The 24,937-nt window shown below is 39.2% G+C and overlaps 1 protein-coding gene across 1 annotated transcript in view; it reads left to right on the top strand.

Moving 5' to 3' along the window:
* Nucleotides 1-1,458: 1,458 nt before the first annotated feature.
* LOC126477012 (retinol-binding protein pinta) overlaps nt 1,459-24,937 on the top strand; it is a 60,470-nt gene continuing 36,991 nt past the window's right edge. Inside the window, exons 1-4 of the mRNA XM_050103585.1 lie at nt 1,459-1,649; nt 1,752-2,195; nt 4,825-4,984; nt 23,519-23,777. Of these exons, the coding sequence (XP_049959542.1) occupies nt 2,039-2,195; nt 4,825-4,984; nt 23,519-23,777 (576 nt within the window). The 5' untranslated portion in view covers nt 1,459-1,649; nt 1,752-2,038. The remainder of the gene's footprint in view (nt 1,650-1,751; nt 2,196-4,824; nt 4,985-23,518; nt 23,778-24,937) is intronic.

Genomic DNA, 24,937 nt, shown 5'->3' with positions numbered 1-24,937 from the left:
CTCGCTGAGTCATGCCTTGTAGCGTGATTCTAGTAGCAAGCTCAGTTACTCGAGAGAGAGTAGAGTTTAGTCTGTCTCGGAGCTCCTAATGGTGTGCCGTGTAACTACTGACGCATTTCGCGTTGTTAATACTTTGCAACTGTATGATAACGAAAACTCCAAGGAATTAAATATGTGCGAAACTTCATTTCTTCCGTTTCCGGAAATTTCCTTTCTATAGTTGTTTCACCGTGTCAGTAGATAAAGAAAAATCGACAATCTTGTATAGTTACAACACGCCATTGGCACCTCGGTTATGGGGCTTGGTGCACCCTCAGTGTGCAAATAGGACTATTTAACTGACGATAGGTGACACTGCACCCTTTTAGTGACTTAGCATTTGTCAACAAAAAAATGGTTCAAATGGCTCTGAGCGCTATAGGACTTAACATCTGAGGTCATCAGTCCCCTAGAACTTAGAACTACTTAAACCTAACTAACCTAAGGACATCACACACATCCATGCCCGAGGCAGGATTCGAACCTGCGACCGTGGCGGTCCCGCGGCTCCAGACTGAAGCGCCTAGAATAGCATTTGTCTTTGTTCCAGTAGTGAAGCAAGGGCATGAAGGGCGGATGGGGTGATAAAATGATATCTTCTCGAAGGAAAGGCGTCATGTAAGCAAACTGCTTAAATCTCAACGGTTTGTGACAAATGTAACAAACGTAAGAGAGGATAGCACATGCAGATCTTGCAGAATATATTTCCGGTGCGCTTTCAAGTGCTTCGAGTATGTTTCTTTGGCAACAATGGCTGGAATGCGATTGCCTTAGTAAATCTTATCTGAGTTCTGAATTGATCACAATTGTGCGACCTTTCTCCGTCATATTCTTGTTTGCAAATGTTAGTTGGGACCACAGACAGATGTGAAAAGCAGCTTCGGTAACTTTGTCTACACAAGCCGTTAAAAGTACTGAGGCCTTTTAGAACGTGAGCTGTCAGGGTAAACTGACAATAAAAAACAATATGTAGGCAGATACTATCACCTGTTCCATTCCCACTGTTGACAGTCTACAATCATGGGAACCGCTGAGACTAGAAAATATAAATACACAATATTTCTTCTTCAGATTGGCCCCTAGTATATCATCTGTCAATATGTGTCTGGTTTTTTCCGGAACGCTATGTAACTGCACACAGCTACTAAATCTTATATTTCGCTCAGGGAACTGACGAATATCGTGTGACCGTACATAGTAAGTAACCATGCCAAGGAACTCTTGTCACAGTGCAACTAACACAAACTGACCCATAAGCAAGCAGCTGCGCTCCTCCACTGGTGTCTGCCGGCCCTGCAGCGCTGTTCTGTTGTCTAATTGGTCCCCCTCTGCCCCGTCTCCCACTCCCACTACATTCATCAATTGCGCATGCGCGCACACAAAGCTCCGTTTCTGCGACTCTCAGACTGTACCAGCGCGGAACTGCTAATTGGACGATGCCGACAGTTCGTTATCATTCGCAATATTACGGATACAGTTTTCTGGTCACATGGGAAAGGCGGGACGAAAGAACAATAGCGGAGCCGACGAAGGACGGTGTAGTAAAGTATAACAGCGCAGAGCCCAAGCGAGCGCAGTCTGGCACTGTAGAGGCAGAGGTACAGACCTGGGTGAGTTGCTCTATCGCCTCTCAGAGGGACTAAATACGCTTAGCTTTCATTTTAATTGCGTTTCTACATTAATACAATTGCTTTTCTTTGTGATTTTTTTAGATATCTTATCAATGAACTCGATCAGCCTCCGTCCGATAGAAACGAGAGACAGTATCGCATATACAGAGATGCTGTTAGGAGTCTGATTGTGTGTACTCCTTTGAATCGCCGCCCTTTAGCAGCATTTCCAGCAGGAGGATCATAATCATCTAGGGCAGGCTGTCAGCAAACACTTGTTGCCGCAGCGCGGAACTTTATCTGTTGCACTCTAAACCTGCAGTATCTCGGCTCCGCCCACAGGCAGTCACCCCAGAGTGTAGTGTCCGCAGCGGAAGCAGGTGGCAGTCATGGAGATTGTGGAGGACGGCTACATTACAACACTAGACGGTGATGCCCTCCGACACGCGGCAGAGGTGCTCAATGAGGCAGAAGATCGTCTGCCCGAAGAAGTGGCCAAGGTGCGCGCCTGGCTGCGCACGCAGCCTCACCTTAACGCTCACACTGGTAAGTTGGCTGCCTTGCGTGCCGAACACCGCCAGCTTTGACAGCAGATTGCTGTGTTGAGAGTTAGTCCTGTTAGGTGAATACTAGTGATCCTGGTACGTGCGCGTGTAATATTCGCGCACCGCTATCGTGGTAAAAATACAATACCGTATTCTCTTTTACGCACATACAAAACTGAAAACGTAACTGCTGGAACATTGTACCAGGATAATAACAATGTACTGATTCCATCCCGTTCTTGGCAATGTTTTCGAGATGTTGCGTCATGAAAGCTCAGGGAACGTAGTTAGTTTCAAAATACTACTTTTACAATATTTACACAAAACCACGAGATAGAAAGTCAAACTTTTAACGCTCTACGAAATACTGTTGAATCGTTACAGACAGTGGCGCAGCCAGCCGCAGTGACCGAGCGGTTCTAGGCGCTTTAGTTTGGAACCGCGCGACCGCTACGGTCGCAGGTTCGAATCCTGTCTCGGGCATGGATGTGTGTGACGTCCTTAGGTTAGTTAGGTTTAAGTAGTTCTAAGTTCTAGGGGACTGCTGACCTCAGATGTTATGTCCCATAGTGCTCAGAGCCATTTGAACAGTGGCGCAAAGTTAATCCAGATACACACGAGATTGTCACCCGAGGTAGCAGCTATTACCAGAATGCTCAATTAAATTTTGAGACTTCATAGATCTGTGCGATGGTGTTCCAATTTCCGCATCATCCACATTCTTACTACTACAAGGATGTAGTTTGCTGTTACTTCAGATCTCAACACACTACGTTTTTACGTAGTGATTACTTGTTAGATTAGATTAGATTAGATTTACTTTCATTCCAGTTGATCCGTGGTGAGGAGGTCCTCCAGGATGTATAACATGTCAGAAAAACAACAATGCATGACAATATTTACAACTAAAACAAATAAGCTAATGTACCATTACACAGGTCCCAAGTAGAATGATCGTCATTTTTTAATGAACACTATATGAAAGAGTCATTTTACAAATACTAAGGCACTGAATTTAAAATAAAAAAGTTTTTTATTTATTTATAAGGTAATAAACGTGTAATACAACTACTATAATACTTATTTACAATGAATACATTACTGCACTTAAATGATGCATAAGTTAGATTGTACTTACACACACACACACACACACACAAATATTTACAATGAACACATTACTGCACTAAAATTGTGCAGAAGTTATATTGTACACACACAAATCAGTTGGTTTTACTGAGAAATTCATCAATGGAGTAGGAGTTGGCCATCAATAAATCCTTTAGGCTCCTCTTAAACTGAATTTCATTGGTTGTTAAGCTTTTTAATGGCTGCTGGCAAGTTATTGAAGATGTATGTTTCTGAATAATGCACACCTTTTTGTACAAGACTAAGTGACTTTAAATCCTTGTGAAGATTATTCTTATTTCTAGTATCGATTCCATGAATTGAGCTGTTGGTTTGAAAAAGTGATATATTTTTAATGACATATTTCATTAAGGAATAAATATATTGGGAAGCATTAGTTAGTATCCCTAGTTGCCTAAATAGGCTTCTGCAGAATGTTCTTGACTTCACGCCACATACAACTCCTACTGCACACTTTTGTGTCCTGAAAACTTTAGCTTGGCTTGATGAATTACCCCAAAAAGTAATCCCATATGACATTATGGAATGAAAGTAAGCATAGTATGCCAGCTTTTTCATTTTTATATACCCTTTGTCTGACACAATTCACATTGCAAATAGAGATTTGTTAAGACACTTCAGCAGTTCTGTAGTGTGTTCCACCCAGTTATTTCGAGTGTTTTTCTTCTGTAGTAATTTGAAGAAGGTACAAGATTACGTGTTCTAGAAGCATAACTTATAAAAATATTTTGAAACGAAATGTTTTAATGTGAAATATCATCTTGTAAGCAAATAGTACATTCGAGTAGAGTAGTTATCTACTTACTTGTCTACTCACTCAGATTATCTGTGATTTTCCTATGTACACATAAAAATATATACTGGTACCATATTTTCAAATGGTTAAATGTTTAAGCATTTCATGTTTGGATACTTCACAACTGATGTGGGGCTACTTCATTAATACTATTAATTGATTTTGCACAATTTTCTTCCATGATTGTGTAATTCATACCTAAATAAAATTCCTGAGTCTCAGTTGCAGATGTGTTATCCTCAGCTGTAGTTACACGTTCATTTTATTTAGTACTGTACTTGGTACTACATTTAAAATCTATACTCTGAACTACTGTTGCAATACATACTGATTTTTCATTTTTGTGCAATGTAACCTTATACAGAAGTTGCACATGCTTGGTTATGGCATATCAATTTAGAGAAAATGAAGTAGTAGATTGACTATATAAGTACATATAAAAATAACAGGAGAGTATTGTATCTATGTTATGGTAATAGAGACAATTTAGAATATATCAGATGCAAAGCCATGAAAAAACTGATCCCACAAGTGAAGCAAATAGTAAAATTTTTGCAAGGCTACAAACATGACAATAAGAAATGGTGATGAAATGAGAGGAAATTAATAATACCTTTTCTTTCAATTCATTTTGTAAATTGTCATTTTAAATAGCTTTCTTTACCATAAATTATTGTGATTACAGATGCGATGCACATAGTAAGGTTCTTGCGAGGATGCAAATATGACCATGAGAAGACACGTCGAAAAATAACGAACTTCTATGGGATGCGTGGCAGGTGTACAGAATGGTTTGATAACCGCTGCCCCACACTTCGCCAAATACAGGATATGCTGGATATGGGGTTAGTGTGATATGCAATTTTTATCTAACATAACACTTCCGTTTCAGTAATTTTTTGTAATTAAATTTTGGAGTAAAAGAAAGTGAAACACACAACACACAGTGTTTTATGATACAGAGTAATTCACCATTCTATGATTTGTGTTTGCAGATGAAATTTAGTTTAAACATCTTGCTTAGTGCATATGGTGAAATATATTGTCTTTTGTCTTTGTTAATTGCGGATGCTAAAATTGTTCCTTACTCTTACCATATAATGAATGGGAAGCAGTGTTTATGAGCTCATGACAGCTGCACATTTAAAACAGTTACTGTATCATGTAACGTCAGCATAAAAGTACCATACAGTTTGTTTCGGTGTTCAAGGCACCAAATAATATATGTACTGACAATTTAGCTTGCACATTCCGTCCTTTTCCCCTCCATCTGATATGCCTTCAAGTTAGATTTACTTAAATTTTGGTGGACTGGCTGCCTTGCAGGGGAGGGGGGGGGGGGGGGGGGCAGTGGCACACAAGCCTCATCACATGGGGTGATTTTTGCCAAGAAGCATCACTTTCTTTGTTGCGTGTTGTGAAAAGTGATTTGGAAGTTTCATCTTCTATTTTATGCTCCTCGTTCGGCAATCTCAGTACTCTGACAGTTTCTTGTAAAGCTACCAACATTTGAATTACTGAGCGTTTCCTCAACTGATCTTAAACTGTAGGGTGAATACTTCAGCAACAGTTAGTTCCTCATCACCTTTGCTAACTTTACAAATATCCTCTATTTTCTGCTCTGTAGTGCTGGTGCAAGGACAGTGAGAGAGCATTCCTTAGATATGTTGTATCAAAGCTTCACTTACAACCGTAAAACCCTTTTGCCACTTACCAGTAAGGGTGAAATAAAGTAAATTACAGCAACATTACATTCTTTCACTATATTACTACAAACTGCACAACTGCTAAGTACAATCCACTCTCACTCAACTCAGTAAATACTGAATGCAGTGAATGTGAGTTGGTTTAAGGTCGACACACTTCCTACAGTGACTTAAAACCCTACAAAGCAGCACACTCAAAAGGCATGATTGAAACTGATTCACCATCTTCATGTGATAGTGGTGAAGAAATACATGTGTTAGCAAATTAACATATCATTCTTGTTTTTTTTTATGACTTCATTTGTCTTCAGAAATATCATTACCAACTTCGAAGCATTTTACATACCAAATGTACAAACCAAAATCTAGCGAAGAAAGACTGGGTGATACTGAGGGGCATACAACAACACTATTTTGATTAATTTGTTGTACAGGATAGGTTTCATCCTGGTACTGGACTACTGTTTGTGGCGTAAGCACAAGGTTCTATGCTTATGCAAGTACCTTCCTTTTGTTGCTGAAGGAACATACTTGGAGTACTTTGATTGTGAAGAAGCTGGCCATACCATGCACTTTTAAGGTGGTTGTCTATATTAACAGCACTTATAAGTTGGTTATCACTGATACCACACCTCATATTATCAGAGGAGCACTGATAAAAGAAAATAATGCAATAAATAGAAAATGTGGACAGTCAAGTTGCTTACGTCTTTAAAACTTTTCATCCACATGTGTATGGATCTTGGAATTGTTGTTCATTCATTTACAAATAAAATGTAGATTTATAATGAACAAAATTAATTCTTTATTAGTAATTATGAGTACTTACCTGCAAACTGCCTGCTGACATTGTGTCCTTACTGAAGGTGCTGTACCCATGGGTGGTGATAGGGACAGAAGCCATACTCACATAATGTCTCACATATACCTAAAGAGTGCACAATGGTGTAGAAATTTGTCAATAACTATTTTACGGCTTGCAGTCAATTATTCCAACATCTTTGGTCATTCCACTTATATGACATTAGCTCTTCCAGATAGCCAAAAATGTACATTCTAATTTACACACATTTCATCTACCCACAGCAACAGTAGCTGATTCAACAGCATTTTAGTTCATGAATCCTTTTTCTATTATGAACTGTGGTGCAAAGCTTGTTTCTGCATATTTTTGGGGTATTTTGTTTAGTACTCTCACTCCAGGTCATCTAATTAAATATTAGTTAGGAAGAAAACTGCAATCATCCACACTATTTTTGAAAGAATAATTTATCGCTCTATGACTAGTTTCATGACTAGGCCTTTTATCAGATGGCAGTGATGACTTTTTGTTTTCAGTTTTATCTTGAAGGAAACACATTATATGTTGCAACATCAGATTGCTTCACTGATGCCTGACATGCTGAACTATCAGCCAAGCTCTTCAATTCCACTGGATGTTTCTATCATTCATAACATCATTGTTTATATTCCGCACAGCAATTTAACTTCTCAGAAGTTCAAACATCTTTTTCCACTTCATTCTAAAGACTGTACTCAACTCCACGAATATACAACATAAGGTCAGAATTTTGCATTTCTCAGTAGTCAGCCTGTGCATTATGGAGCACAACTCTGTTTTACTTCTAGTCTTCTGTACATACTCCAAATCAACATTTCAGAATAATAACAACATAAACTCCACATGTGACAGTTGTCACACTTACCTGTCTACCTATTTTTGCTATTGTGAGGATAATACTTTTTTGGAGTTACTGTTTATTTGTTATAACAATGAAAACAATCAATTATTGACTAAATAATTTGACTGGATGGATAAAAAGCTCTACTCACCAAGTGGTGGCATAACACACACATAAAAGTAAGGTACTGTAAGGATAAGTTGGGATGACCTAGCTCAGTCAGTAACATGGCTGACTAAAATGCAAGAGAAGCTTTTGGAACCAGTGGCTCATTCTTCAGTCAGAAGTGTTGAAGGGGAAGGAAGAGGGGTGAAGGAAAAGGACCTGGAGAGGTCTAAGAAAAGGGGTAGATTTTGGAAAAGTCACTCAGAACCACTGGTCAGGGGAGACTTACTGCACGGGATTTGAAGGAAAGATATTGTTAGATATTTTACCCAGCACAATTACACTCTTCAGATCCCCTGTACAACCAAACAGATATTCTTAGAGTGTTTCCATTCAACATTGCATTGTGTATGTTACATAAGTTGCAAATGACAATAACAACAATGGGGAACTTGGCTATTATGAGTCCTATGAACATTGTATTAAGTACCTTTCTAATAATGTAACTTAATGTTGTTAAACTGAGGAAATTGTATGCCAACCAAAAGGCATGGTAGCAGGAAAAGTTAAGTGGGCGCACCAATAATAGGTGTGAGTTAGTGGGTGTCATTACATAAGCTATGCTGACAATATGAGAAAGGGCTTTAGTCTCTTCTTAGATGAGACGTGTTTGGACCAGCCACAAACATATTTCTGAATAGAGATAACGATGCAGGAAGATTGTGTTACACACAATCAAGATGCTGAATCTATAAGATCTCATATTGCAGTTATGATGCTGATGCTAACAATAATGATGATGAACAAGGCGGGTTTTTGACAGGGCAAGAGATGTATTGGCAACATCATTGATTAAGAAACTGGTGAAGAAAACACAGTTGTGAAAAATATCCCATAACCTACCTGCGCATGAGTAGAACTGACTTGATCAAAAAACTAAATATTTCCATACATCATACCCAAGAATTTATGGATTCTTCATAGTGTTTGGAGTTTTCACTATTTGTGCCATGTTGAACTGCATGACAATACTATAGATTTAGTATGACTAATGACTAGATTAGTTCTTCTTCTTCCTCCCCCCCATTTTTTAAATGGAATTAGCTTTCGAAGTTTTTGAATTGCATGTGGCAGAGAGATTTCTTGCCTGTTGTAAGAGTTGCACATCTAAAATTATGATATTGTATTTTACTGCTTATATTCGATAACTAACCATCAAGGAGAAAATATACACTCCTGGAAATGGAAAAAAGAACACATTGACACCGGTGTGTCAGACCCACCATACTTGCTCCGGACACTGCGAGAGGGCTGTACAAGCAATGATCACACGCACGGCACAGCGGACACACCAGGAACCGCGGTGTTGGCCGTCGAATGGCGCTAGCTGCGCAGCATTTGTGCACCGCCGCCGTCAGTGTCAGCCAGTTTGCCGTGGCATACGGAGCTCCATCGCAGTCTTTAACACTGGTAGCATGCCGCGACAGCGTGGACGTGAACCGTATGTGCAGTTGACGGACTTTGAGCGAGGGCGTATAGTGGGCATGCAGGAGGCCGGGTGGACGTACCGCCGAATTGCTCAACGCGTGGGGCGTGAGGTCTCCACAGTACATCGATGTTGTCGCCAGTGGTCGGCGGAAGGTGCACGTGCCCGTCGACCTGGGACCGGACCGCAGTGACGCACGGATGCACGCCAAGACCGTAGGATCCTACGCAGTGCCGTAGGGGACCGCACCGCCACTTCCCAGCAAATTAGGGACACTGTTGCTCCTGGGGTATCGGCGAGGACCATTCGCAACCGTCTCCATGAAGCTGGACCATGGTCCCGCACACCGTTAGGCCGTCTTCCGCTCACGCCCCAACATCGTGCAGCCCGCCTCCAGTGGTGTCGCGACAGGCGTGAATGGAGGGACGAATGGAGACGTGTCGTCTTCAGCGATGAGAGTCGCTTCTGCCTTGGTGCCAATGATGGTCGTATGCGTGTTTGGCGCCGTGCAGGTGAGCGCCACAATCAGGACTGCATACGACCGAGGCACACAGGGCCAACACCCGGCATCATGGTGTGGGGAGCGATCTCCTACACTGGCCGTACACCACTGGTGATCGTCGAGGGGACACTGAATAGTGCACGGTACATCCAAACCGTCATCGAACCCATCGTTCTACCATTCCTAGACCGGCAAGGGAACTTGCTGTTCCAACAGGACAATGCACGTCCGCATGTATCCCGTGCCACCCAACGTGCTCTAGAAGGTGTAAGTCAACTACCCTGGCCAGCAAGATCTCCGGATCTGTCCCCCATTGAGCATGTTTGGGACTGGATGAAGCGTCGTCTCACGCGGTCTGCACGTCCAGCACGAACGCTGGTCCAACTGAGGCGCCAGGTGGAAATGGCATGGCAAGCCGTTTCACAGGACTACATCCAGCATCTCTACGATCGTCTCCATGGGAGAATAGCAGCCTGCATTGCTGCGAAAGGTGGATATACACTGTACTAGTGCCGACATTGTGCATGCTCTGTTGCCTGTGTCTATGTGCCTGTGGTTCTGTCAGTGTGATCATGTGATGTATCTGACCCCAGGAATGTGTCAATAAAGTTTCCCCTTCCTGGGACAATGAATTCACTGTGTTCTTATTTCAATTTCCAGGAGTGTATTTATTTTCTGCTTGTGCAATAACCATAGAGGAGAATGGGAAAAATACTTCATGAAAATATTTTCTGATCAATTTTTTGTGACTAAAAATTATCGTCTGTGACTTTTTAGGGTTTAGTTTGAAACTCAGGTATTGTTTGTTGTCCCTGACAAAGTCAAGCTTGATAATGGTAAAAACACAGGCAGCCACTTTCCAACATTTCTATGGGATCATATGAATGGCAGAATGCGGTATATATTTATGGGGGACTCTCAGTATTTATTAAAATGATCACCTTCTATTTCTAAACCTTAATGAACACTGCCTATGTTATAAAGGGCTTTGCTGTAATAAAGTAAAATACACTGGTACTGTAAGGATAAGTTGGGATGCCCTAGCTCAGTCAGTAACATGGCTGACTTAAGTGCAAGAGAAATGGGTTCAAACCCAGTTACAAATGTACTAATATGGACTCACAGGATATATGTTTCTAAGGTCAGCTCAGTCTGAAATGAGGAAAGGGGCAATCCTGGGAACAAAGCAACACACTGACCATATGTCCGCCCACACAAAGGCCTCTGTGACAGATCCTGGCCTCTGATGCTGTTGCAATAGTGGGTTTGGGTTATAAGGATAAGCTATGCTAATGAATATTCTCAACATATGTAATCGTAACATTACTTGATCCTTTCTGTATTAAGTTATTAGCCTGCCTGTCAACTTTTAATTCACCAATAAAATTCCAGTTAGATCTGTAGTCATCAAGTGTTATATACTTTAAACAACTCACATGCACAATGATTGTAAGAGGCAACGACATTATCAACACATTACTAAAAGAAAGTACAATATTCATACGAAATAAAATTAAGAAATCTTCATAAAAACAAATAATGTTTATTGTGTTTCGAAAAGAACTGTACAAGGCTTTTTGTGAACAGAAATTACAAAAGACTGACTTTATGTACCAGGTAATAATAATAATAATAACAACAATATATTAACTTTCACTGTTAAACATATTCCTTCTTAAGTCATTTGCACTTATGAATTTGTTGGAAATTTTGATAATATCAATATTTTTAGTCATTTCTTTATGAACATGCAAAATTGTCAAATCACTCAATCTTTTTGTGGATGTATTTTTTACTGCAAAAAAGTTTTCAGTCTTCTAACTGCTGAAAATAACTGCTCGGAGGTATAAGAAGTAACAGGTATAAATAAAAACATCTGTACAAACTTCACACATGGGACCTCTGTCCTGCCTACTTAAAATATTTATAATGACTGACAAGCTGATAACTTCTTTCTTTATTATGCATACATCTGGAAACATGTCGATACACAATGTTTGCTTGTCTTTATCAAAATATCTCCTATGGAATTGCAAAATTCGATCAGCACCAATTTGACCGATAGCAAAAGTTTAACATTGTCAGATAGTTTCTAAAACCTTTGTCTGAAATCTCTGATTTAGCAAATCCACAGCTAAATCAGGTATTTTTTTTTTTTAAAAAAAAAAAAAAAAAAAAAAAAAGAAAAAGAAAAACGTTCTCTGTACATTTCCTTTGGTGTTTGATACGTATGAGGAGCACTGCCTTTGTCACAGCATTTTGGTATCTTCCTTTTTCTGGGGAAGACTGGTGTATCAGTGTTCAATTCCTGGGCTGTCTTCGCTGTTTGATCTACAACTCAAAAAATATGTGTAAGAGTATTGAAAATTTTACTCCTCCAATGAGTGGTCCCTTTTCACTTTCTGTCTCACATATCCCTTTATAAAACGAAACTTGTTTAAGCTACTTCATAGATGCCCTTCAACTTTCAGATTTTTATCAACAAATCTGGAGCATAAGAATATTTATTTATTCACCCATATGTTACAAGTCTCATTTACAATGAGAGAAAAATATTGCACCATCTTAACAAATTTCACAATATTTTGCTGTACATCACTAGATAATAAAGAGATAATTTCATTTAATATATTGTGAGAAACCTACTTGTATGGAGTTAGCTGCAGCTGTGGTTTCAACTCAGGAATACCTTCTGCCCTGAGCAGCAGCATTAGCAGCTGATGAATATTTGCAATTCTTATCACTCCATGGCATATCTGGCACAGCAACTGTATGAAGGATTTCAAAAGAAAAACTATCTTGGTTGCAGGGGAAGCAATACTTTTATTGACGTGTTGCACCTTTCTGGGGCATTTTCCAAAAATCTATAGGAGGTGTGTCACACAGGTGGTCAATCATAGATTTGAAAAAAAGTTAATTTATGTTGGTGGGGGGGGGGGGGGGGGGGGTGCAAAGAGGAGGTGTGGATCACTGAACCACTTATGGTAGGTTCATGTTAAGTGTCAGATACAATACCACTGGAGTTTCAAATCCAACCCCAGTGACTATGAGTCAGGAGCTACGTAACCTGAGTAATGTGGCTCAAAATATTAGATATAACCCTGAAGTGGTAGGTAAACTACTTAAACAAAAAAATGGCAGAAATAAGTAATCGAGTATTAGTGTATCTGGAGTCCTAAAACCAAAGTTCATTGTACTTCTTTTCATGGGGAACATCTTGTACCAACTAGCAGAACTCTTAAAAAATTCTGACATTAGAACAGCATTCACAATCCACAATGACTTACACAATGACCAGCCATACACGGATTAATACACATGCCTCTGGCATGTATAAACTGGGATTCTGTGAATGCCAGAAGGTGCACTTAGGGCAGGCAGGCAGGCAGAATGTATAAAATTAGATTCCATGAACTTACTGAGAAGAGTGAAGTCAAGTGGCATTCTGCATGTGCAGAACATTTGAAAGAAATCAGATGCCAGCCACACATGTGAGAATATCTTGAAATCCTGCACCATCCTCCAAAAGGCAGAAAGCTAAGCCTCCTTGAAGAAATTGAAATAGTAAAGCACTAGCACACACATACAGAGTTAGTCATTAATAATCAGCTGATTATCAGAAACCACACGTATTTAGACTCTGTGCTATCACTTTTTAAAATATTTATTTGAATAGCATCCTGTTTAAAGTACATGTAGTAAGCACTATACATGTAACTTAAGAACCATGCACAACCAGTTTTAATAACAGTTTTTAACATTGTTTATAATACTGAGTAACTTCTCTCTTTATGTGTTGTACTTTATAAGAACTTCACACAAGATAACTGTAGCGGCTTAACAATTGAGTATGTTTCCACTATATTTTATTTTACAATCCCTACAATTTTATTTTAATCATTTTACTGGTTACTATATTGTTGGTATACACTCTTAGTTTGTTCATGTAGTGGTGAACTTTAGTGTGTAATCCACATTACTACATGCAGCAGCTACTTGACCAGCGAAGAAGGGCATCACTGTTTGTCCTAAATAACAGATATTTACATAAAGTGCTTTATGTACATTAATTAAATTACTTAAATTCACATTTAGCTTTCCTTTTTACAAAGCAAAGTCTTTAAGAGAGTAGATAATTATATCAGTTTCTCATATTATGTTTGAAGAAATGCAGTGATGCACGTTTGCAGATTACTTGGGTAACTGACAGTTCAAACAGTATGTGTTTTGTGTGGAAATTTAAGTGTGATTCAAATGAGTTATTGTTTAGTGTACAGAATGTGATACATGGTTTGCAAACCAGCACTGCTTTTTGAAATGAACCCTCTGGGTTTCAGGTAAGGTTTGAACTGGGCATAAATTTTTGTGGTTTTCCCCACACTATAGCTCTCAGTAGCTGAATCATACCATTCTTTGCCCTGTATGTATGCACAACAGTCTCTATAGCTGTGATGAATACAAATTTTGCAGTATATTAAAATAAGTTCTCTAATAAATCCTTCGATTTCCAATATAGCTCTGCAGGATAAGCCTCTATCCTGCTGAATACTATTTTCTTTTTCTTATAGATTTTATGGTGATGTCCAGAAGGGTGAAATGTGTCAGTAAAAGTATTATTTCCCCTGCAACCAAGAATGTTTTTCTTTCGAAATGATGAATATTTGATACTTCATTGGTTTGACCCCGAATTGTTATTCTTTGATGACTTAAAAATTAGAGGGACATTATTAACTTTAAAATCACTTGCATACATTTTTCATTTATCCTAATGTATGTTTTGAGTTAAGAAATGACATATTAATTCCTTGTTTCATAGTTGCCAACACAGTCACAGAAAAATGACAAAGTGTACATTTTTCATGAACCGTGAAACATTTAATTGCCTTTTGCCAATAGGAACATCCATTTCAAACAAATGCATTATATGAATCCGATCTGCAGAAGTAGCAGTTTCCGATGGAAGCACTATACTGGAATTGAGAATTTTGACACACACACACACACACACACACACACACACACACACACACACACACACACACACACACACACACATGCATGCATGCATGCACACACTACAGAACACTTCGTCCAATTTTTTGCTGTAAGAAATTCAAGGAACTGTCTTTTTCCATCCATAGTTGTGTGACTTGCCTGATGAATTTCTTAAACTTGTTGTTAATAAATTACTGAACATCAGAAGACAGATCCTTGGATTTATTATGTTTTGCCTGAACATTCTTTTCACTTTGTTCAATGCCATTAATATACACATGTGATGGAGATAACAAACATATGGCAAATTTATCCATATTGTTTGAATTCAAAAATATGTAAAGAAGAAATACTCAATATTGTGTTGTAGCTTTCCGCATGTGTCAATTGATCATGTTTGAAAATTGTGAAAATTTTTGGCCAGTAAAGAGCTTTTGGTCCACACATCCGGTCAGGATAACCTCTTCTTTGTACTTACTATTAAGACTGTAAGGCTCCTTTTTTCTAAAAACCAGAACTTCTCAGTCCACAAACTAAGCTCTTTCATTCTTCCAAGCCATTGTCTCTCTGAGAACAAACAAAATGATAATAGTCCAGGTTACATTTAAAAAAACGTCATTACAGTCATAGACCACACAACTCTGTATCTTATTGAAACAAACAAAAGAAGAAAAAAGAAACTATTTAGGTAGTTGCTCACAATTGACGTCTTTATGTTCTAGCTTATTCTTTACTAGTGCTCCATAGTGGCAAGAAGTTATCTGAAAACAACAGATGGTGAATGGAGTGGGCGAAAAACAATGGTCGATGAATTGAGCAGGCATATTGTAGTGCAGTACTTGTAAGGAAACATCAAAGCAAGCTGAAAAAAAGGGATTCTCTACACAATTTATACTTCCATTGTTGTTGTTGTAACTGCCCTTGACTTGGCCAAAGATAGGGAGGAATGGGCGAGTGTGTTGCTTGATTGTCTTTGCTCAAACACATTTGAAATGAACAAATAATATTTTAGAGGGTAGAAATTTCAATGCAGTTTATGCATAAGATTATTTTTTGGGTGCTTGAGCCCGGAGCACCCACGTATTTGGTGCAAATGGGCAGAAGTGATATTCTTGGGGTTAGCACACAAACACCACTGTACATTGTCAGTATAAAATGATAGCTACAAGACTGTAACATATACGAAATATCAATGATAATACAGGAATGAAAGCAACTGACCAAGTAGTGAACTCTTGGGGATTCCAGATAGTATATTTTTCCATTATCTTTTCTCTGATCAACAAGCAACTCACTGATATTTGTTTCTCTGGTAACTGTTCAACCACAGTACTAAACCTGAAATAATACATTTTCAAAGGAAGATATTGAAACTGACACTATTAAATGTCTACCAGAAATCAGAATGTATTAAAATAGTCTCGTTGTGTTTATCCATGGCTTGTTTCATTATTTTGTTAGTGTAGTTCATGTGCTATTGTGGTTGCTGTTGTTGTTTCAGAAGCATGATTTAGATATCTCGTGTATGTTACAAGCATTAAGGTAGTCCATCAGCTATTCATTTGATAATGTCCTCCAAGGCTTTTGATGCTCACGTTAATATCCTGATAATCCATTAATTACATGATGGTTTTGTATTACCATTCTTGGGTATGGGCTAAAGTAAGTGTTGTTCCAACTCAGTGGTGTATGTACTGCGTACAAGAGAAAAATTGAAGATCTTCCATGTGTTGTGCCTTCAAAGAAGATAACATCTTTATAGCTTTCAGTACTGTGAAAATATGTTTCACAGATAACACATATCTTACAGAAGTGTTATCTTATAGCTGTGTAGATCGATAATTTATTGCAAATTGAGAGCGGACTTGACCACTTTCCACCATCAATTTCACATTTTATGCTGAATACTGTAGAGTTTCTTAAATACACCACTGACTTTTAATGTTTTCTCACTGTATTTAAATCTTTGTTCTTTATCAAAAGAAGGCAACTGAACTAGATCACCTGATTCACCTATGTCTGTTATTTGCTTTTGTGTTTCCTTCTACAGATTAGGTATCTATGCATTCTATCATTACACTTCCACTTTCTTGCTTGAAATAGGTTTCTCATTTGCAGTCTGTATGGTGTTATGCTTATTTCTTAATTTTGGTATGCAGCATTTTTATTTCCCCCATTCCTGTCAATTGCTCCCTTATGCTCTCCCTGAATCTCTGTACAACCTCTGATTCTTTTAGTTTATCCAGGTCCCATCTCCTTAAATTCCCACCTTTTTGCAGTTTCTTCAGTTTTAATCTACAGGTCATAACCAATAGATTGTGGTCAGAGTCCACATCTGCCCCTGGAAATGTCTTACAATTTAAAACCTGGTTCCTAAATCTCTGTCTTACCATTATATAATCTATCTGATACCTTTTAGTATCTCCAGGGTTCTTCCATGTATACAACCTTCTTTCATGATTCTTAAACCAAGTGTTAGTTATGATTATGTTGTGCTCTGTGCAAAATTCTACGAGGCGGCTTCCTCTTTCATTTCTGTCCCCCAATCCATATTCACCTACTATGTTTCCTTCTCTCCCTTTTCCTACACTCGAATTCCAGTCACCCATGACTATTAAATTTTCGTCTCCCTTCACAATCTGAATAATTTCTTTTATTTCATCATACATTTCTTCAATTTCTTCGTCATCTGCAGAGCTAGTTGGCATATAAACTTGTAGTACTGTAGTAGATGTGGGCTTCGTATCTATCTTGGCCACAATAATGCGTTCACTATGCTGTTTGTAGTAGCTTACCCGCATTCCTATTTTCCTATTCATTATTAAACCTACTCCTGCATTACCCCTATTTGATTTTGTGTTTATAACCCTGTAGTCACCTGACCAGAAGTCTTGTTCCTCCTGCCACCGAACTTCACTAATTCCCACTATATCTAACTTCAACCTATCCATTTCCCTTTTTAAATTTTCTAACCTACCTGCCCGATTAAGAGATCTGGAAGGAGAATGGGTAGCTTTGAGGGATGAAGTAGTGAAGGCAGCAGAGGATCAAGTAGGTAAAAAGACGAGGGCTAGTAGAAATCCTTAGGTAACAGAAGAAATACTGAATTTAATTGATGAAAGGAGAAAATATAAAAATGCAGTAAGCGAAACAGGCAAAAAGGAATACAAACGTCTCAAAAATGAGATCGACAGGAAGTGCAAAATGGCTAAGCAGGGATGGCTAGAGGACAAATGTAAGGATGTAGAGGCCTATCTCACTAGGGGTAAGATAGATACCGCCTACAGGAAAATTAAAGAGACATTTGGAGATAAGAGAACGACTTGTATGAATATCAAGAGCTCAGATGGAAACCCAGTTCTAAGCAAAGAAGGGAAAGCAGAAAGGTGGAAGGAGTATATAGAGGGTCTATACAAGGGCGATGTACTTGAGGACAATATTATGGAAATGGAAGAGGATGTAGATGAAGATGAAATGGGAGATATGGTACTGCGTGAACAGTTTGACAGAGCACTGAAAGACCTGAGTCGAAACAAGGCCCCCGGAGTAGACAATATTCCATTGGAACTTCTGACGGCCGTGGGAGAGCCAGTCCTGACAAAACTCTACCATCTGGTGAGCAAGATGTATGAAATAGGCGAAATACCCTCAGACTTCAAGAAGAATATAATAATTCCAATCCCAAAGAAAGCAGGTGTTGACAGATGTGAAAATTACCGAACTATCAGCTTAATAAGTCACAGCTGCAAAATACTAACACGAATTCTTTACAGACGAATGGAAAAACTAGTAGAAGCCAACCTCGGGGAAGATCAGTTTGGATTCCGTAGAAACACTGGAACACGTGAGGCAATACTGACCTTACGACTTATCTTAGAAGAAAGATTAAGGAAAGGCAAACCTACGTTTCTAGCATTTGTAGACTTAGAGAAAGCTTTTGACAATGTTGACTGGAATACTCTCTTTCAAATTCTAAAGGTGGCAGGGGTAAAATACAGGGAGCGAAAGGCTATTTACAATTTGTACAGAAACCAGATGGCAGTTATAAGAGTTGAGGGACATGAAAGGGAAGCAGTGGTTGGGAAGGGAGTAAGACAGGGTTGTAGCCTCTCCCCGATGTTGTTCAATCTGTATATTGAGCAAGCAGTAAAGGAAACAAAAGAAAAATTTGGAGTAGGTATTAAAATTCATGGAGAAGAAATAAAAACTTTGAGGTTCGCCGATGACATTGTAATTCTGTCAGAGACGGCAGGGGACTTGGAAGAGCAGTTGAACGGGATGGACAGTGTCTTGAATGGAGGATATAAGATGAACATCAACAAAAGCAAAACAAGGATAATGGAATGTAGTCTAAATAAGTCGGGTGATGCTGAGGGAATTAGATTAGGAAATGAGGCACTTAAAGTAGTAAAGGAGTTTTGCTATTTGGGGAGCAAAATAACTGATGATGGTCGAAGTAGAGAGGATATAAAATGTAGGCTGGCAATGGCAAGGAAAGCGTTTCTGAAGAAGAGAAATTTGTTAACATCCAGTATTGATTTAAGTGTCAGGAAGTCATTTCTGAAAGTATTCGTATGGAGTGTAGCCATGTATGGAAGTGAAACATGGACGATAAATAGTTTGGACAAGAAGAGAATAGAAGCTTTCGAAATGTGGTGCTACAGAAGAATGCTGAAGATTAGATGGGTAGATCACATAACTAATGAGGAAGTATTGAATAGGATTGGGGAGAAGAGAAGTTTGTGGCACAACTTGACCAGAAGAAGGGATCGGCTGGTAGGACATGTTCTGAGGCATCAAGGGATCACCAATTTAATATTGGAGGGCAGCGTGGAGGGTAAAAATCGTAGAGGGAGACCAAGAGATGAATACACAAAGCAGATTCAGAAGGATGTAGGTTGCAGTAGGTACTGGGAGATGAAAAAGCTTGCACAGGATAGAGTAGCATGGAGAGCTGCATCAAACCAGTCTCAGGACTGAAGATCACAACAACATGCAGCATTAGTTTTTAGAGTAATCATTTCACACCAGCATGTTTGCATCTTTAAACTTTCTCCTGATTTAAGTGGTTTTTTCGTACCTGGTAAAAAAAATCAAGGAAAAATGTTCGTTTCATTAACAGCTCACCTTACTTCTCGACATAGTCTCTTTGAGAGATATATACTTGTTCTAGGATTCCTCCAGCTTTTTCATGCCATTGTAAAAATAGGTGCTGTCAAACTCTGTAAAACACTCATCAGCTGTAACTATCATTTCCTCAGTCTATGAAATTTCTTTCCAGTAAACCTAACTTTCAAGGTGTGGGATAGGAAGCACTAACTTGGAGTTAAGACTGTCAAATATGTTGGATGAGGAACCAGTTCAAAGCAGACCATACATCTTATCTTTATACACACCACGAGGTAACAAAACAGTTGCATTACCTTTGTCAGCTTCCAATACCACTACGTCAGGTATTACCTACAAATGTAATGCAATTGTTTTATAGCATTACCTTTGTTGCATTACCTTTGTCAGCTTTCAATACCACTACGTCAGGTATTACCTACAAAGGCAATGCAACTGTTTTGTACCTCGTGGTGTGTATAAAGATAAGATGTATGGTCTGCTAAGTGACTCTACCTATAGGAGGATTGATTACGATCCTACAGGACGTGTGCAACGAAAAACTTTGGCACTATTAAATTCCTCCTCCTTACTGCAAGAGGCCATCAAGAGGTTAAAACCACATGGTTGTGTACCTCCAAGACTGTATGGCCTTCTAAAGATTCATAAAGAGGGTCTTCCTCTGCGTCCAATAGTGAGCAACATTGGAGCTCCTACATATGATTTAGCTAAACATCTCGCTTCCTTACTGAGACCTTTCGTAGGCAAGTGCTCACATCACATATGAAACTCAGCTGATTTTATCAATAGACTGGGGGCTCTTCGTCTTAGCAGTGTAGACCTTCTAGTAAGTTTTGATGTGGTCTCACTTTTTACAAAAGTTCTTCTTGCAGATTCTTTGACACTGATTGGTAACATGTTTCCTGTTGATATCACTGCTTTGTTCAGGCACGCACTTTCCTCAACTTATTTTATGTTTAATCAAGAATATTTTGAACAGACTGACAGTGTCGCCATGGGTAGGCCCCTGTCTCCTTTGGTCGCCAACCTTTTTATGGAGGATTTTGAAGAGAGAGCAGTTGAATCAGCTGCCCTGAAGCCAACAGTTTTTTGGCGGTATGTGGATGACACTTTCATAGTGTGGCCTCATGGAGAAGATAAATTAATGGAGTTTCTACATCACCTCAACTCCATTCATAGCAACATCCTGTTCACCATGGAAATAAAGAAAGATGGTTGTTTGCCTTTCTTGGATGTCCTGGTTCGAAGGAAGAACGATGGTTCTCTAGGGCATTCAGTTTACCGGAAACCCACTCTTACTGATTTGTACCTGCAAGCATCGAGTTGCCATCACCCATCGCAAACCATGAGTTTGCTTAAAACACTTGTTCATAGAGCTCATACTGTCTCAGATCTAGATAGCTTATCTCAAGAACTCGCCCATCTGAGGACAGTGTTCAGCGAAAATGGGTATTCCATCCGGCAGATTAACAGGGCACTAACAGTTAAAACTAAGAAGCAGGAAGTGAATAAAGAGGAGAACATGCCGGAACAATCTTTAGCTTTTCTTCCTTTCGTTGGCAACACTTCATTTAAAATAGCAAGAATCCTCCGAAAATTTCAGTTAAATGTGGTTTTCCGCCCACCATCGAAGATTGTGGACCTTGTGGGATCAGTTAAGGACAATCTCTTACTACAAAAGGCCAGAATTTACAAGATACTGTGCCAATGTGGTATGGCTTACATAGGTCAAACCACACGCACCGTGAAAGAACGCTGCACTGAACATCAACGTTACACCCGCCTTTTGCATCCAAGCAAGTCCGCTATTGCTGAACATTGTATTTCTACCAGACATTCAATGGAGTATGAGAAAACAATGATTTTGTCCACAGCAACGTCTTTCTGGGACTCCATTATTAAAGAATCCGTAGAAATACGACTGGCGGAAAATCTGTTAAACCGTGACAGCGGCTACCAGCTGGACAGTGCATGGAATCTCGTCATCTCCACGATTTGCTCAAATTGAAGACGACAGAGTGCGTTGACGGCCGTGGCAAACAGCAACGCAGAGGGTGACTGAGTTCCGCTATTCTACCAGCGAGGGCGCTGCCGGCGGGCAGTGTTGGTTCAACTATCAAGTTTTCGACGCATGCGCAGATTAGTTACAGTACGCTATATATTGTGGAGCGGAGGACATTACCGCCAGTCTGCGACGGCTCACCTGAAGATGACTGGCAGGTGCCCAGTTGAAATATCGTGCGAAGTATTGTACGACTACCGGCTGCAAGCCCAAAATTTGTTTGAATATACTAGACTTATCAACCAACCACCATGTACCACGGTACTCATTTAGATTCTGAACTCCCTTTTGTTCCCCTTTATTAAAGAAGTTGGTGTAGTCCTTTTAAGTTCCCTTTATTAAAGTCCACAGATTGTGGTCTTGTGGCCGTGTTCTTGACTCCCAAGCACAGGCTCTCGAGTTCGATTCCCGGCGGGGTCAGGGATTTTCACCTGCCACAAGATGACTGGGTATTTGTGTTTTCCTCATCATTTCATCCTCATTCATGACAGTGGTGAGGCTGCACTGAGCAAAGGCTTGGAATTTGTACGGGTGCTGATAACCGGGCAGTTGAGCATCTTACAAACCAAACATCATCATCATCATCATCATCCTCCCTCTACACAGGGTTCTTGTGACAGACATACCGAAAAATAGTGCTTTCTGTAGCGTTTATTTTTCCCTTCTTTCTTCAGCTACATTTCTCTAATACTGGATTATTGTCAGTGCTTTTGCATGGCCGGTAGCGGCCTTATATGAGAAGTTAATATTCCTCTCACCATCTTGTACTTGTTTTTAATTTTCTAGTAGTTCTTTTCCTGTATGCTGTAGAAACTTAGAATTCTAAGCTAATTATAATCATGATAAATACTGATAAATTTTTGAAGACTGATTGCACTTGAGTGTCTTCTTCTTAAATTTTGTCTGTTTATGACGCAGCTCTGATTTCCTGTACACACTTTTTTCACTCTTGAGATTGCAGCTAGATGAAATAGTCCACAAAATCTTCATTCATCTCAGTTACTCTCTCTTATCTGTTAATGTATGAGAACTGTGCATTTTTTCATCTCTCCTACTACTACACCCAATTCTTCAGATTCACGTGCAAATACTTTTTCTTTCTTCTGCTCAAGTTAGCTTGTGATGTAGGCATCTAAAAAATGGAACTGTCCTGATCTTCAGCTTTTTAGCTACTCATTAAAAGGAATTAAGAATGACCTTAGAACCTAGTTGGAAATTGATGTTGATGTTACCATGAGTACTAAATTTCACCTGGAAGAATTCAAGAATCAGCAACAAAGCTACCTTTAAATCCTGAGTAAGCCACTAGCAAACACACTAAGTGTATATTGGAGTACCTTTCCACCATGTGTGTTGTTTCATCAAGCATCTCAGTTATCTTCCTGTTATGGCAGTCCACAATAGCTATCGGATGTTGGCCTAAACATAAACATTTGTGACGCTTGCAACTAAGAATTTATTGTCAAAAATTTTTTGACAAAAGCTTTATATCTCTCTCCATAGAAAAGAGAAACATTGTATGGTCTGCTGATAAAGAGGAACTTTCAATACCTACCAGGTAGTAGGAATACAGAGAATGTATTGACAGGAATGATGTAATTGATGTGGCAGTCCTTTGTTACATTGAGTAATAATGTTTAAAATGTAGTATACTACATTTCCACTCACATTTCTAATAAACTGTCACAAAATTATATTCTAATATCTTTTGCAGTGTTTTCCTACCACTGAGAAAGCACAATGAGCATCACAACACCGTGGTAATCATTCGTGCTGCAGTTCACAACCCAGCAAAGCATCGCCAGGATGATGTGTTCAAGACTGGGATGATGGTTCTTGACCGTGCTTTAGAGATGGATGAGACCATTTCTGTGTATGGTGTTATTGCCATCATAGATCTAGCTGGAATTGGTGTTGGCCATGCCAGACAACTAACTATAAAGATCATACGAAATGCTGTTCATGCATGGCAGGTTAGTAATCTTTGTTGCTTTTACTGTAGACTTAGTTGTGTTCTGTGCATGATTCTTATGCAAAGTGTGTTAGCTTGAATAAAAACTACACATTAATAGTTGTTATAAAATGCCACTAAATACTGGAACATGTGCAGCACGTGTTACAAGGTTCACAAAATACGGTGACTTCAGAATACACAGTGGATGAAGTAAGCCACTGGACTCACACTCAGAGTGTTGATGACTCACACACCCATTCATGTATTCAGATTAAAGTTTTTGTTTATTTACCCAAATCTCTTAAAATTCCTACCAGGGTGGTTCCTTTGAAACGGTCACGACTAGTTTGATTTCCCATTCTTTTCCAGTGCTAGCTTGCGCTATCTCCAATAACTTTATCATTGGTAGGTATTAAACGTTAATCTTCCTTGCTTCCTTTCTAGAATTCATGTCTACATAAAATAAATAAAATGAGAATCTATAATTGGACACTGGAATGTCAAATTTAACTACATTTATTCTGTTAGTTTCATTATATACTGATTCTTGTGAAATATCAAACAGTGGAAAATTCTGGATGGAATGTAACAGTATTACGAGAAGGAAAGTTGCTACTCACCATATAGTGGAGATGCTGAGTCCCAGATAGGCACAACAAAAAGACTCTCGCAATTACAGTTTTAGGACATTAAGGCCTTTGTCAACAACAGACGCACACACACTCATGCAAACACAACCCACACACACGACTGCAGCTCAGGCAACTGAAACCACACTGGCAGTGTGGTTTCAGTTGCCTGAGACTGCAGTCATGTGTGTGAGTTGCGTTTGCGTGAGTGTGTGTGCATGTGTGTATGTGCGTCTATTGTTGGCGAAGGTCTTAATGGCCGAAAGCCATAACTGTGAGAGTCTTTTTGTTGTGCCTACCTGCGACTCGGCATCTCCACTATATGAGTAGCAACTTTCCTTATCATAATATTGTTTTTGTGAAATATGTCTGACATAGAGATGCTCTTGAAGAATGATTTATTTATGAGTCTATACAGTATTTGTATAGATGAGATCGCTGTGACACAAGTTGCACCTGTTAAATAAGGAAGACTTATGTCCTAATTTCATTTTGTAATGTTAAGTAGATGCTGAAGTCCACAAATGAGGTATGAATATAAGAAAAGATG

This window comes from Schistocerca serialis, chromosome 1 (genome assembly GCF_023864345.2).
Source record: "Schistocerca serialis cubense isolate TAMUIC-IGC-003099 chromosome 1, iqSchSeri2.2, whole genome shotgun sequence".
Lineage (NCBI taxonomy): Eukaryota > Metazoa > Arthropoda > Insecta > Orthoptera > Acrididae > Schistocerca > Schistocerca serialis.
Note: the sequence above shows the minus strand (reverse complement) of the source record. Positions and strands in the feature narration are given on the sequence as shown.